This window comes from Scatophagus argus, chromosome 8 (assembly GCF_020382885.2).
Source record: "Scatophagus argus isolate fScaArg1 chromosome 8, fScaArg1.pri, whole genome shotgun sequence".
NCBI classification, from domain to species: Eukaryota; Metazoa; Chordata; class Actinopteri; family Scatophagidae; genus Scatophagus; species Scatophagus argus.
Genome location: NC_058500.1, coordinates 21,388,312 through 21,403,503, shown reverse-complemented (window position 1 = coordinate 21,403,503; position 15,192 = coordinate 21,388,312). Strand labels below are relative to the sequence as shown.

The window sequence follows — 15,192 nt, the reverse complement described above, 5'->3', positions numbered from 1 at the left end:
TGATGCTCCAAGGTCAACTGTAAGAAGGTTCTTTGGTGTGATGAGACCAAAATGGAGACTTTTGGCCATCAGGCTAGACATTATTCCCAATGGATTTCCTGGACCCCGACAAACTTGCTCAGTATGGTGGTGGCAGCATTATGTTGTGGCGATACTTCACAGCAGCAGGCCCTGGAACACTTGTAAAGGTAGAGGGTAAAATGAATGCAGCACAATATAAGGAAATCCTGGAGGACAGTACAATTAAACTACAACTTGGGAAAGGATTCATTTTTCAGCAAGACAATGGCCCAAAGCATACAGGGAAAACTACACAGAAATGATTTAAAGACAACAAGGGGAATGTTCTGGAGAGGCCGAGTCAAAACCCAGACCTCAATCCAATACAGAATATGTGGCTCAAAAGGGCTGTTCACGCCGGATTCCTGTACAACCTGACAGTGACTGAACAGTTTTGCAAATGAATGGGTTAAATGGGTGACTTTTTTCGACTGGACTACGTGGAACCTGACAAACTTCTGGGAAACCTGAATACCTGACTGTTGGTTGTAGTCCAAAAAAAACCAAACCAAACCAAAACAAACAAACAAACAAAAAAACAAAACAAAACAAAACAAAACAAACCCTTTTCATCTATTCTACTATTTGTGCTGTTTGTGCCACTTGACTTGTTTACTGGAAACCAACTCATTCTCCTTCAATGCGATACCACACACTGCAGACACAGTACAGTTTCATTTCAGGATATTGTTTTGCAGAATTTGCTATTTGTTTAATGCTCCTCTACCTTTGTTATTGTTAATTAGGTTGTATGTTTATATGTTCATTAAAAGAAATACAACAGTCTGTGCTTCTACTTCTCCTCTGAAAAAACAACCATTAATTAACATATTAAGAGGAGAAAATTAGACAATAAGAAACATAACTCACAAGTCACCGGTATGTACGAGTAAATTCTGTGGTGGGACAATGACTATTATCTCACTTTGTCAATATCATCACATACTTAGAGGTTCTTTTGTCTTTAACGGGCCTACCTGTTTTGTACACTTATTCCTGTACTGGCAAAGAGTGTATTACTGAAATGTATTAAAAGACAATATTATCATTTCATTTGTAGGAAAAAGTCCAAGGCAGCCTTCAGAGTGTTTCAGCCCACTAAAAATGTTCAGTGGCATGACAAAAATATGACCAAGCCACTGATATGAAAAAGCACGACTTGCTTGTGAAATGTTTCGGATCAGAATATGTTGCAGACAAAAGAGAACCAGCATCAAAATCAAATCAGTCAATCAATCAATCGAATCGACTACTTACTTTTGCTTGCAACACCAAAGCAACTTCTTCAGACTATGGTCAAAAGACAGACAAAGGCAGACAAAGACAGATGAGTACATTTGAAAAAAAAAATCCAATATCCTCCGAGTCTTCTGTTGCAATTATCTTTAATTTGCTGCAGGCTGTTGAAGTACATAGTTTGTCATCTGTTGTCTGGCAACAGTATGAGAATTAACCAAAAACCAAGTTGGAAATGATTTTTTTTTAACTTGCTTGTTCTGTCATCTGGGTCTCATTGGATTGTATCTTGCCTTGTAAACTCTTCATAGCACAATTGTGACCTTTATGGAACATCTGAATGAGGATAAATGATGCTTAAATGCAGTACTTCCAAAATGGTAAATAAGCAGTTGACATTGTTGCCGCAATACAAACAAATCACAAGTGTCAGGGATACTTGCCATGCAAATCTAACATGCATCCCCCCCTTTGTCTTTCCCTGTTCCTTTTAATCCTCATACTTCTGAAGTCGGAACTTGAAAAGACAAAGGTTTGTTTTTAGTTGGCAGGGCTTCCTGATATCCTGCTGCTAATTGACACTCACAAGATTTTTAAGTCAGAGCAGAGGCAAACATGTCATAAAACTTTCATGATCAAACAATGTTAGGTTTTCTGTCTGACAGTTTACCGTGACGAAACCGCATCTACGCTGCAAGGCTCAGGTTCAGAACTTTGCTATTATAATTACTGTTTTTGCCTATAAGGCTGTACAGGAGTTAAGTAAGCAGTTTAAGAGATGTGTGTACACAGTTTGTGTGTGCATGTGGAGGTAATCCTCTGTAATCCTATGTGTTTAAGATGGGTCTCCCTCAGCTAAAACTCCTTTAGTACTTTAAAAGAAATTTGTGCCCAGGTGTGTGTGTGTGTGTGTGTGTGTGTGTGTGTAGGAGGAGGAAGGAGGGGTCCCTTCTGCACTAACCTCAAAAAGTCATTTTCACTAAGGCAGCTACTCCTGATGAAGGGGAATCAGATTTTGTTCCATGCCACCAGTCTTTTGCGTTTCTCGTACTTCATCTAACCCACTCTCACTAGTTCTCCATCTCTGGTTCTCCACTGCTTCTGTCTCTCTATCCCTCTCTCCCACCTCACCTGCTTCTCTCCTCACTCTCTGAAACCTCTTTGGACTCTTCTCTGAAGAAGCTCATCTGAGACACAAAGCTAGATGCTTTTTTGTGGTCGCAGGAACAAGGGAGACTCTTTGTTGCAAGACGTTACATCTTTCTCCTTCACAGAAAGTTGGAGTACACTAGATCAGTCTAGAGTTTGGCAAATAACTCTTTGGAGGTTCATCTTATATGTAGGACTATCAAAGCCAGAGTGTTCAAAACAGATATTAATATGTGCTGGATTTCACAGTCCCATGATATGTGCAGATCTCCTTTATTATGATGTCATTTCCTGTAGCACACACACACACACACACACACACAGTCATGGGGTCACTATGGACTTAGATTTATTTGCTAGAGGCTTAACCACCACCTAACCATAACAATAAACTTTACCTGCCTCATCCTAACCCTCATCTTAACCTAACCCTAACCCAGTGCTTCTCAATTATTTTCTGTTGCGCCCCCCCCCCCAGCAAGTAGAAAACAATTCGCGCCCCCCCCCCGACTATAAATAATAGTAATAATAATATGTAATAATATTAAATAATATGTAATAATAGGATGCTAACAATTCTCGCTGGTTTACTGAAGTAGCATTCACAAAGCGGGATGATTGTTGGCAATATTCGGCACGTTTTGGCTGAAAAAACTCCAGCGGCTTATCAGCATGATTGGGATGTAATGTCTTCAAGTGGCGCCTTAATTTATTTGGCTTCATGCTGTCCGCTGCCAACATTTTTAGACAGTAAACACACCGGTCTGTCGTCTCCCACTGCTGTCACAGTGAAGCCAAGCGCTACATATGCTTCGTCATATTTCCTCGTCTTAGCTTTCGGGTGAGTTACTTTTGTCTCATTATCTTCGTCTCTCTCCGCCTTTCTTCTCATCCCTGTTAAAAATTTCTTCATGTTGTCTCTTAAGGGTTCGCTTACTGCACTTCATATCGCCTGCTCGGTGCAAAAAAGCCGCTACACCATAGAGCCCCACTATTTGAGAAGCACTGCCCTAACCCAACCCTAGCCAAGTCTTAACCCAAATATTTAATGATTTATGTTGTGGGAACTTGAACTTGACCCCACAAGTAAGGCGGGTCCTGGCAATGTGAATGTGTAAAATGATTTTTTGTCCCCACAAGCACAGGAACACACATCCGCACGGACACACACTGTGTGAACCTGCATGGGGCTGAACAGCAACAGTAGAGGTCGACAGTGCAGTAATGTTTCTAATTGGAAAGCTTGCATCCAGAATTCAAATGAACCGGAAAGCCTTTTAACATTCGCTTGATATTCAAAGAGTCTTTCTGTAGGTGTTACCAAAGCTGAGTTTCAAAACACCACCTATCTCTTTTTGTCTTTTGAAGAAATTATTGTCATTTGACGGATATTATTCTGTGAAAATCACAGAGGAAACATTACGTGCTGCATGGCTTGAGTCCACCTGCCTACCAGCAGAAACATTTTAGCATATCTGAAGGTTCTGTAAATAAAGTGTGGGAGCGTTGGTTTTCTGTGATACAATTTCATTTTTTTTCACAATAAAAGACCAATAAATCTGGGCCTGTGCCCAGCTAACAGTATGTTGCTCACTGTGACGCTTTTCTTTCGCACTACATGGTGACCTTGAAAGTTCTCCATGCTCTTTTCTGCTTTTGAGCATTAAAAGATGCTTTTCCTCTTAACTTGGCGTCACACTGCCCCCATGCTCCCATGGTATTCACACACACCTCCATACAGCTTCTTGAAGTTTTTTAATTAAAGGTTTCTGTGTCATTTCTTTGACACAATGGGATGCCACTGAATGTCTGTCAAAGGCAAAAAGTGTTTAGGAGGAGGTGGCAACAGCACTCCTAGTCCTCTGTTCTGGGCTCCTGCAATGAGAGGTGACACAAAACATGTTGTAATAGAAAGGAGAGAACCGAGTTAAAGATGCAACTATAAATTTGCAAGAGAAAGTGAGAAAGCACTCAGGTTTCATTTGTTGGAAAGCCTGTACACCTGTCGAGTGTGCAATTAGCCATCAATTACCAGCGGTTTTTGTTTGACCATCTGTCCATAAGCACTGCATCCCCTCTATTATTAGAGCAGACAACAGCAGCAGCTCGAGAATGAAGTAATTCTACATGCACTGAGCCACACACACTTCTCTGTTCTTTCTGACCTCAGCAGGAGTGACAGTTTAACTGGCATAGATGTTGGTTTAACACACGCCAGGGATGTTGCAAACGGAGAAGGGATGAGGGAGGCAGGGAGGGAGGGATGTTGGGGTCAGGCCTGCCTCCTCTCCAGTTAATTGGCCTAGCTTGTAGCATGCGCTTGACAGATTGAATTATCAAGCTGCCTCCACAGTCTGCAATCCCCCCGCGGTATATCCTGGTTGACTATTAATGACCAGCTACAGCAGCCTCCTCTGTTCTGCCCAGCTCTGCGACTCTTCTCTCTGCTCTGCTCTCGTTTCTCCCCTCTCTACTCTGTTATTTAAAACCTTAAGCAGAGAAATTCTCCGCCTGTCTCCGTCCATGCTGCTGGATACCCTTTGGTCTTTCGAATTTGGTTTTCTCAAAGAAGAAAAAAGTTTCAAACCAAACTTTTTGAAGGCAAAAAAGTTTAACTTCCTCAAAGCCTAACTACCTCTTCACAGCCACCACCCTCCGTTTTGCTCTTCAGATGGTGGAGTCTTGATGAGAAGGTATGGCCAGAGCGGTGGAGCAGATAATGATAAACAGTAGAACAGGGCAGAGGTTGATCTCCTCTCACTCTGCATTCTATTGTACAGACGACTCTAATGAAAGAATCAGATTGGGTGAAATGGAAGTGGCAGAACAAAGTTGCTATGTAGAGTTCATTATGGTGCATGTCCTAAAAGGCGTTACACTGATCAAACACAAACACAGGCCTTCAACAATGGTTAATTTCAGCACAAATTTGCTGCCTGACTGGTTTACTCGTTTCGTGTTTCTCCAATTTCTGTCTTTCTTTTTTGTTTAAGATTAGTTTTACACCATTTGTACTCTTTTTTGCTATATCGCTTACAGCTGAGCAACACACACTGAATATTAAAAAACTGTTTGTACACAACACTGTAACTCGGTTGAATCTCTGGTAAAACTGTAGGTGAAGAAAATAAAGAATACCACTCATCTGTATTTAAAGCTGCTATAACAGTATTTTCATATTAACAATAGATCAGTTGACTGCTTGTGAAAAGGGTCACTCATAGAGATGAATGTGTGGAGTTTCACACTTGACTCTGCAGTTCACTACTTTCCGCTCATTGCTTCGGTTTTCTGCCTGCAACTCGACTGCAAAAAGGTGGAGTGTGGCTGGAGTGAAGGCTTGTAGAATTAAGCCTGGTTGCGGACATAACTTTGCAGCTTAGTATAGTTTAAACAAGCGAGTTGTATAAAACTTCACTTCCTGTGCAGTTGAACAAGAATATTATGAAGACATCTTTATTTCTGCCATAAAGTTAGTTATTTTAACAAAAGGGTCCATGTACGATTGACTTGCTTTTGGCTCCAGTGGTTATTCAAGGAAGTGCAGTTTTTGATACTTTGGCAGCTCAATTTTTCACCCCTGGAGTTTGCTGCGTGGCTTAAACAGCTTGCCTATTGGAGAAAACTTAAAAACGACAAATTCTTCAACAATATCATACTCTAAAAACAGTTGGTAAGCTTTTTTTCCCTGCTGTTGGCATTGTTCATACTATTTTAGCCTTTCATTATGACATTTTGTGATTGCAGTAATTCTAGGACTCATTCACTAACTCCACTAATAGTGCATCAAATTCTGTGGGAGTCAATGTTACACCTGTCTTTCCATAATATATATATATATATATATCTTTATGGGTAAAAATACATATCTTATTTTGTGAACATGAATTTAATGAGTGAGTGGTGTTGAATGTTGCAGTGTGTTATGCCAACTGTAAGTAAAAATCAAAAACCTCATAAATATAAAAGCAAACCTATTTACCTAAGTGGAAGAGTTTTTATTTGATTTCCGAGAACTCACCTCTGAGTCCAAACAAAATGATGAGCACCTCGAGGTGAAGTGTTTTTATGCAGCTCACCCTGGCAATTAAGTAGAAGTGGCTGATTTTTACTGACAGTCTGAGATCCACTCAGAATGAAATAAAATGTAGAAAAGACAGCCTTTTGTCCAGACTGGCATATTTCTCTGTTTGAAACTGAGGCTGTTATAATGGTGATGATGGTGCCACCTCCCGCTGTGGCTAAAACCAGGCTGCCTGCTGGCTTCCTGACAACCCTAGCATTACTATGTAATCGGTGCTTACCATTGCTTACACCAGGCAGATGTGCAGAAAAAACACACATGCACACTCTCATTGTATCTATGAACAAAAATGCATCAACTCATGCATAAATAGAGCAGCTCTCTGAAAACATACACTAACATACACACATTGCTCCACATGAGCACAACACAAGCTCAGCCTGACTCAGTACATGCCTCTTTCTACAAATAAGCATCCCTGATTCGCCCACTCTCTCACACACACACACTGAGCTTGTGTGTGGGCCATTGTGGGTGACAGTGAGTAGTGGCGGCAGTTATCTGTGTATGTGCCTCAGTTGGTATGTGTTGTCTTAAAATGCCAACCGTGGGCGTCTTCCTTGAAGATAAGATATTGAGAGATGTGAAGGCAAGACTTGCAGACCAAGTTCGGCACATACTTAGTGCGTCAAGATAAATGTGCAGAAGTTGTGTGTGTATGTATCTGTGTGTTTGTGTATGGGTGAACAAAAAGAGGGGAGAGTGAAGGGAAAGGAAAATGCAGGAGAGAGAATCCCATTCCAATTATTAGACCCATCCCTGTAACAAATGTCAGATAAGACTTTTGCAGTGATAAAACCTGCCTGACCCTCAGGACTTTTGACCCTCCTCAGACTTGGTAGCGCTAAGACTCTTGTTACATTGTTTTTCCTGATAGGCATTGATAGCCATTGAGCCCAGCGGAGAATTGGGATTTCTTTCCCAGCTGAATTGATTCAATAAAATAACCTTTTTCTTTTTGGACCTATTTCTATCTCTTTTTCTGTGCTTCTGTATTAGCAGTGTGGCAGTTAGAAGACCCCCCCACAGGAAAACATCCAACTTGCTGAAGTGTCATCATGCAATGCCAGATTTATGCAAGTTATTGTGATTTATGCACATGCAAATGTTTCCATATCTTTCAAACAATTTGTGCTTGATCTGCATGAAATTGATATGTGACCCGCTGAGGCAGCAGATTATACAATCAGTATCTGAGACTACTGGCTAATCAAATTTTCTAGCTAAAAGAGGTTAAAGGTGAAGCTCATTGGTGGGTATTGTGGTAGATGGAGCCTCTGATGAGTGAGGAAAAGTAAAAATCTAAATTCAAATAAAATGAAATCAAATCATTGATAAATAAAGATGTTACACCCCTGATAAAGGAGAGAAATAAACACACAAGTGATGTGATGTTTCCTCAACAAGGGCTTTAGTCTAATGAGGAAAATACTGCAATTTCCTCAAGGTACGCAAGTGAAGACAAAGGCAAAGGAATCAGATCACTTTGAAGATCACACATCAGCACTATTACTGATTAAATTAAACAATAAAGAGTTAAATGAACAGTGTAAAATAAACAAGTTTCTAGCATTTAACCATTTTAAACAAATGTGAGTTTTAACTATTTTAACATTTTTATAATTTGAGTCAATCAATGAACATTTCATCATTTTAACCCTGTCACAGGTTTTACCATTGCAACCCTTCTCATAAAGACATGCCAAAATTATTTACAAGGCCACTTTAGAGCTTTGAGCTTTGAAAAAGAACTTTCTATTCTACTATATAATAAATGAAATATTAGTTGCTAAAATTTTTAGGGAAATAAAAAGCAATGGAATCGAATCAAAAGAAAAAAATTCCATATAAAACCTAAATAGAGGGTCTTCTGATATCATAATGAAATCCCAATTTAATACTACCATCTTGGAGCCTAATTCCCTAAAATGTTCAATTAAAAAAGATGTATTCATCAAAGTGCACGAGCAATTTATTGATGGACCATGCAAGGTGTGCAAATAATGAGTGAACAGCTCTCTCAGTTCAATAAGATTAATAGCACGCATATCTGTAATGGTGAAAAATGCATCTGAAGTGTAAGGGTGTAATTTGGTGTTCTGCATTTACACTGCAATCTATAGACTACAGCTCCAGTATTTATCTTTTAAACCTTTTCTTTGACATCCTGAATATATGTATATACAGTCATGGAAAAGAGAAAAAAACTATTAGACCACCCTTGTTTTCTTCAGTGTCTTCATTTTGATGCCTGGTACAACTAAAGGTACTTTTGTTTGGACAAATAATGATAACAACAAAAAGAGTTTTACTTAAGAGCTGTTATCTAGCCATTTTCCATGGTTTTCTTGATAATAACCAGTTCTTACATCAATAGCTATGGCATTGTACTGCCAAAAAAGTGCTTTTAGGCATTCCATGTTTTCTTTTCTGTCTGTTGGTCACATGATACACACAGGAGTAAATACTTGATTGCATAACCATTGTTTTTGATGACTGCAGCCATGTGTCTTGGTATGCTCTCCACCAGCTTCTGACATTGTTCTGCTGTCACAGCAGCCCATTCCTGTTGCAAAAATTCAAACTAATTTTCTTTGTTTTGGGGCTTGTGGTTCTCCATTTTGAGTTTGATGATGTTCCACTGGTTTTCAATTGGATTTAGATCTGGTGATTGAGCAGACCAAGGCATGGTTCGAATGTTCTAGTTCTACATCCAGGCTTTAACTGACCTTGCCGTGTGGCAAGGGGCATTATCTTGTTGGAAAATCCAGTCATTCAAGGCAGGAAAGAGTTTATCAGCTGATGGAAGAAGACTGTTTTCAAGAGTAGCCCTGTATGTGACCTGGTTCATTCGCCCTTCACACAATTGCATTTGCCCTGTTCCAACCATACTGAAACAACCCCAGATCATCACCAATCCACCCCCATGTTTTACTGTAGGGGAAAGACAGTCTAGTTTGTAGGCTTCTCCAGGCTTCCTCCTAACCAGTAAGTTGGCTGGAGTGGGCATCAACTCAAAATTGGATTCATCATTGAAGAGAACCTTAGCCCAATCATCAACAGTCCAATCCTTGTGATCCCTTGCAAAGAGTAACCAGACCTTCCTCTGCCTTTCGTTGATGAAGGGCTTCTTCTGTGCCCTGTGTGACTTCAGACCAACTTCAAGAAAACAGTTTCGAACTGTCCTTGCTGAACAAGTCACATTTCTTGAGAGTGCCCAGATGAGTGCCCAGTCCTCTCATGGGGTAGAAATACATTTCCTGCCTTGACTAGCTAGCAATTTAGTATGAACGGCTGTCTTGGAGATCTTCAGTTTTTTGGCTACCTGTCTCTCACTCATGCCAATTTCCAGCAGCGCCAAGGTCTAACAGCCTCTTTTTTCTTGGGAGGTTTGTTAGAGGAGCTTTGCTTAGAAATGCATGAATTGTGATTTATCTGCTCAGTTGAGCTTTCTAACCTTTCATCAAGCAGCCTAATTTGCAATAAGTTGTTTCACTCTCTGGACTACTTTTATGTTGATTTCTACTGAGAGTGGGGTAGCCTCTCCATCTTCTGATATATTATCATTGGTACCACTTTCTGTATTGTGTCAACCTTGGCTTGCGCAGAGCTGCAACTCCTCACTGCTATCAAAGACTGAGTTTCTGATTTTGCTGTATGGATGAAAATTGCTCATTTCTGGGAGAGTTACTCAGGTAGGCTTGCAGCAGATACTGCAGTGATGTTCCCACCTCCTTGTCCCATCTTATGTCTTTCCCTGTCTTTCTGTCTGTTGTGCTGTTAGTGGGGCAACCATTTTGTTCACATTTAAATTACAGATTGTGATTTAGAATGTGAACATGTAAACACAAAAAAATAAATAAAGCTTTTTTTTTAAAAAAAATGCAATGGAACTGTCAAGATCAAAGGACCATACAAGTGAACCTTCATGAATCAAAGGATCAAAGGACAACTTCCATTCTATGGTCTCTATATAAGGAGCAGCTGTTCAGACAGTCAGATCATTTTAGTGCCTTTAGCAGGTGACCACTGTGATAAAGCGACATTCAACAAAAGAAAATCTTTCCTAGCAGACAAGTGCTACTGGAAACAACAATCAAAGAAAATGCCCGGAATGAAGAACACAAGAGGGTTCCACAGGAACACTGGGATGAGTCTAATAAGCAGGTCTCGTCAGATCAGCTGTTCATATCAACAGAACAAGGCAATGGAAAATACCCAACAGTTCAACAAGAAAAAAATACAGTTCAGGTCACCTTCTCAAGTTCACGCCCTTCGGCGTCAACTTGAGAAGGTGAGGCAACAGAATACAGTCCTGCACGAAACATATGAGGAGCTGCAAGCAGCACACACCGACAGCCAGAAGATGTTCTCAGCTGAACTCCAGAAGGAGAGGCAGAAAAACAGGCTTCTCCAAGAACAACTGGAGAAGATGAAAGTTTCATTCCAAGAGATCAGCCAAAGGTATGAAGCTGAGAATGTCAGTGTCAGACAACAAGCTGGTACCCTTCAGTGTGAATTTGAGAAGGCATGCCAGGAGAAGATGATCCTTCTAAAACATTGCGAGGAGCTGCAAGAGACACACAGACGCAGCATGGAGACAATCACTGCTGATCTCCAGATGGAGAGGGAAAACAAAGTGCTTCTTCAGAAAGAACTAGACAAAATCAAACTTTCATACCATGAGAACCACCTGAGGTATGAAACTGAGGTTGCCAATGTCAGACAGCAGGCTGGTACTCTTCATCAGGAGCTACAGTGGGAGAACCAAAAGAGGACAGTCCTACAAAAAGAATATGAGGAGCTGCAAGCAGCACACATCCACATCCAGGAGACGTCCTCAGCTGAGCTCCAGGAGAAAAACAAGCATCTCCAAGAAGAACTGGAGAAGATCAGAGATTCATGCCAAGAGATCTGCCAAAGGTATGAAACTGAGAACGTCAGTGTCAGACAGCAGGCTGGTACCCTTCAGTGTGAACTTGAGAAGGCATGCCAGGAGAAGATGATCCTTCTAAAACATTGCGAGGAGCTGCAAGAGACACACAGACACAGCGTGGAGACAATCACTGCTGATCTCCAGATGGAGAGGGAAAACAAAGTGCTCCTTCAGAAAGAACTAGACAAAATCAAACTTTCATACCACGACAACCACCTAAGGTATGAAACTGATGTCCTCACTGCCAGACAGCATGTTGACACCCTTCAGCTCCAGCTTGACAAGGAAATCAAGTCTCACTCAAACACAGTGTCGGAGGCCTGGAGTGCGGTTAACAAGCTGAGTGCTGACAAGGAAACCCTCTGTCAAAAGATAGCGGAGGTGAGAGAAACCCTGCAGCAGAAACAGACACTTTTTGAGAGAGAGCTGGAGGAGCTGAAAACTCAGCTCAACGTCCAGATCTCAGTCAACCTTGAGCTTTCCACTGAGCTTGAGGAGATAGACTCCCGGCCTCCAAGAAAAATCGCCAGACGGATGGAGAAGCATGAGGATGAGCCCCGCCCTGCATCTGCTACGGACCCATTGAAAGAAGTTAAAGTCCCTGAGGAGCTGTGGAGCAAGCAAAAGAAGTACATCTTTGATGCACCAGCCTTCAAAGTCCAGGAGGAGGGTGAGAGCTCTGAGGGGACTCTCCAAACAAAATACGCCTTCCGTCTGGCAAAGAACGGACAATAAAATTCTTAGGACCCTTTCCACAGCAGATATTTTGGCTTGTCATAGTATGACAAGCCAAAATGTCTGCAGAAAAGCGGTTCAATTTAATATACTGATAGACATCGGGTTTTCTCCGGGTGCTCCGGGTTTCTCCCACAAGACCGAAATCATTCAAGAAACTGGATGATTGAGGTATTTTGAAAAAAAAAACCACACACACACACATGCGTATATATAAATATATATATATAAATATAAATATATAAATATGTATGTATATATGTAATAAAAAAGACTAAATATAATTTCCTCATAATAAATATGCAAATAAGAACCTCTCCAATTGAAAACCAGTGGAACATCATCAAACTCAAAATGGAGAACCACAAGCCCCAAAACAAAGAAAATTAGTTTGAAGAGAGCCTTCATGTCAGGGAATAGAGAGGAGCTGAAGCTAAGGAGGAGGATCAGAGAGGGGAAAAGGTATTACAGGAAGAAGATGGTGGACCAGTTGCAGAATAAGAACATCAGCGGAGTCTGGCAGGGCCTGATGACCATCTCAAGCCACAAGGAAGCCAAGACTCTGACTGGCTGACTGGGGGGGACCAGGTGTGGGCAAACAAGTAGAACCAGTTTTTCAACAGGTTCGATGTGGTGCCTGCACCTCCCCCCACTCAGTCCCTGCTGCTACCCCCCACTTCTCCTGCTGTGAACTGCCCCCCCCCCTCCATCCCCCCTCCCCCAGCATTCAGCCCTCAGCCACTTCACATCCCATCTGCAGACATGGGCTCCCCCTCTCCGGTCCCCAGCACCCCTCCTCTCTGCTCGAGCCTGTCTGTCACAGCCTCGCAGGTGAGGAATCAGCTGAGGAAACTGAAGGTGAGGAAGGCAGCAGGTCCAGACGGCATCAGTCCCAGGCTCTTGAGATCCTGCGCTGACCTGCTGTGTGGAATCTTCCAGCACATGTTCAACCTGAGCCTGTCGCTGGCCAGAGTCCCACAGCTGTGGAAGACATCATGCCTGGTACCAGTGCCAAAGACCCCCCATCCGAAGGAGCTCAGCAGTTACAGGCCAGTGACACTGACGTCTCACCTGATGAAGACTCTGGAGAGACTCGTCCTCGCCCACCTGCGCCCGCTGGTGAGCTCATCGATGGACCCGCTGCAGTTTGCCTACCAGCCAGGAATTGGAGTGGAGGATGCCATTATCTACCTCCTGCACACATCACTATCTCACCTGGAGAGGGCTGGGAGCACTGTGAGGATCATGTTCTTGACTTCTCCAGTGCCTTCAACACCATCCAGCCCACCCTACTGGGAGACAAGCTGAAATGTGCAGGAGTGGACCACCGTCTCAGTGCCTGGACTGTGGACTACCAGGCCACAGTATGTGAGTCTGACATGCTTCTCTGTAGTACAGGTGCACCACAGGGAACAGTTCTGGCTCACTTTCTGTCCACTCTCTATACCTCTGATTTCAGGTACAACACCCCAACCTGCCACCTAAAGAAGTTCTCAGATGTCTCTGCGATAGTCGGCCTCATCATGGACGGACTTCAGCAGGCGCCAGCACACCCCACCCGCACTGGTGAACATCCAGGGAACAGACATTGAGAGAGTCATCTCCTACAAGTACCTGGGCGTTCATCCTCAACAATAAACTGGACTGGTCTGACAACACGGATGCCCTGTACAAAAAGGGCCAGAGCAGACTCTACCTGCTCAGGAGACTGAGGGCCTTTGGAATACAGGGTCCACTCCTCAGGAGTTTTTATGACTCAGTGGTGGCATCAGCCATCTTTTATGGTGTGGTCTGCTGGGCAGGCAGCATCTCTGCCCGGGACAAAAAGAGACTGGAAAATCTGGTGAGGAGGGCCGCCTCAGTTCTGGGCTGCCCCCTGGACTCAGTGGATGAGGTGGGTGACAGGAGGACGATAGCCAAGCTGTCGTCCGTGCTGGAGACCCCCTCCCACCCCATGCAGGGCACTCTGACAGCACTGGGCAGCTCCTTCAGTGACAGACTGCTCCACCCGCGCTGTGTGAAGGAGAGGTACCGCCGCTCCTTCCTGCCCACTGCTGTCAGACTCCACAACAAGCACAGCTGATAGACTGGACATTTAAGCTGTTGAATGTGTTAACTGGACAATAAATCATGTGCAATAATGGGTCAAATGGTCACGCCAGACCTGCAATAACACAGGTGTAGTAATAATTGTGCAATAATCCTTACTCATGTAACACTACTACTAGGATCAGTACATACATACTTAGTCTTTTCCTGAAACAAATCGGTACAATAATCAATCCATCCATTAATCATCTGCAGCTGCAGGTACTGCAGGTTTCCTGTGTATTTATTCTTTTTGAATGCTCATTCTTCCCTTTTTCTTGCATGCTTTGCACCCTCTATATCTTGTTTGCTGCTGTAACATTGCAATTTCCCAGTAATGGGACTAATAAAGGATTATCTTATCTTATCTTATCTTAGCTTTTTTGTTTGTCTGGTGTTTGGTGCTATGCAAGTAGGTGTATAGTGGGTTTATCAGAGGTTTTGCTGAAAACAGCTTCCTACTGTGCCTGGAAACTACTCTGATGAAAATGGAGAGAAACTAAGAAAGGAAAGAAGTATAAGGTGCTAAATCACTCTTTAGACCTGAAGGGAACCACAGAGTCAGGTAATAATTACCTGTGGCTTTTTCACCTCTGCTCATTCCTCCTCAGATTTCTCATAGCCATTTAATGCAGTGTTAATATACAGTTTTTTTCCTTATGCAGGATATTTGCTGTCACAGCAGCCCATTCCTGTTGCAAAAATTCAAACTAATTTTCTTTGTTTTGGGGCTTGTGGTTCTCCATTTTGAGTTTGATGATGTTCCACTGGTTTTCAATTGGATTTAGATCTGGTGATTGAGCAGACCAAGGCATGGTTCGAATGTTCTAGTTCTCCATCCAGGCTTTAACTGACCTTGCCGTGTGGCAAAGGGCATTATCTTGTTGGAAAATCCAGTCATTCA

The 15,192-nt window shown here is 42.4% G+C and overlaps 1 protein-coding gene across 1 annotated transcript; it reads left to right on the top strand.

Moving 5' to 3' along the window:
• Window positions 1-10,423: 10,423 nt before the first annotated feature.
• LOC124064046 (rho-associated protein kinase 1-like) lies at window positions 10,424-12,266 on the top strand. The gene is made up of 2 exons (XM_046398244.1): window positions 10,424-11,227; window positions 11,687-12,266. The coding sequence occupies exons 1-2, from the start codon at window positions 10,458-10,460 to the stop codon at window positions 12,198-12,200; spliced, it is 1,284 nt and encodes a 427-aa protein (XP_046254200.1). The 5' UTR covers window positions 10,424-10,457; the 3' UTR covers window positions 12,201-12,266.
• The last annotated feature ends 2,926 nt before the right edge of the window (window positions 12,267-15,192 follow it).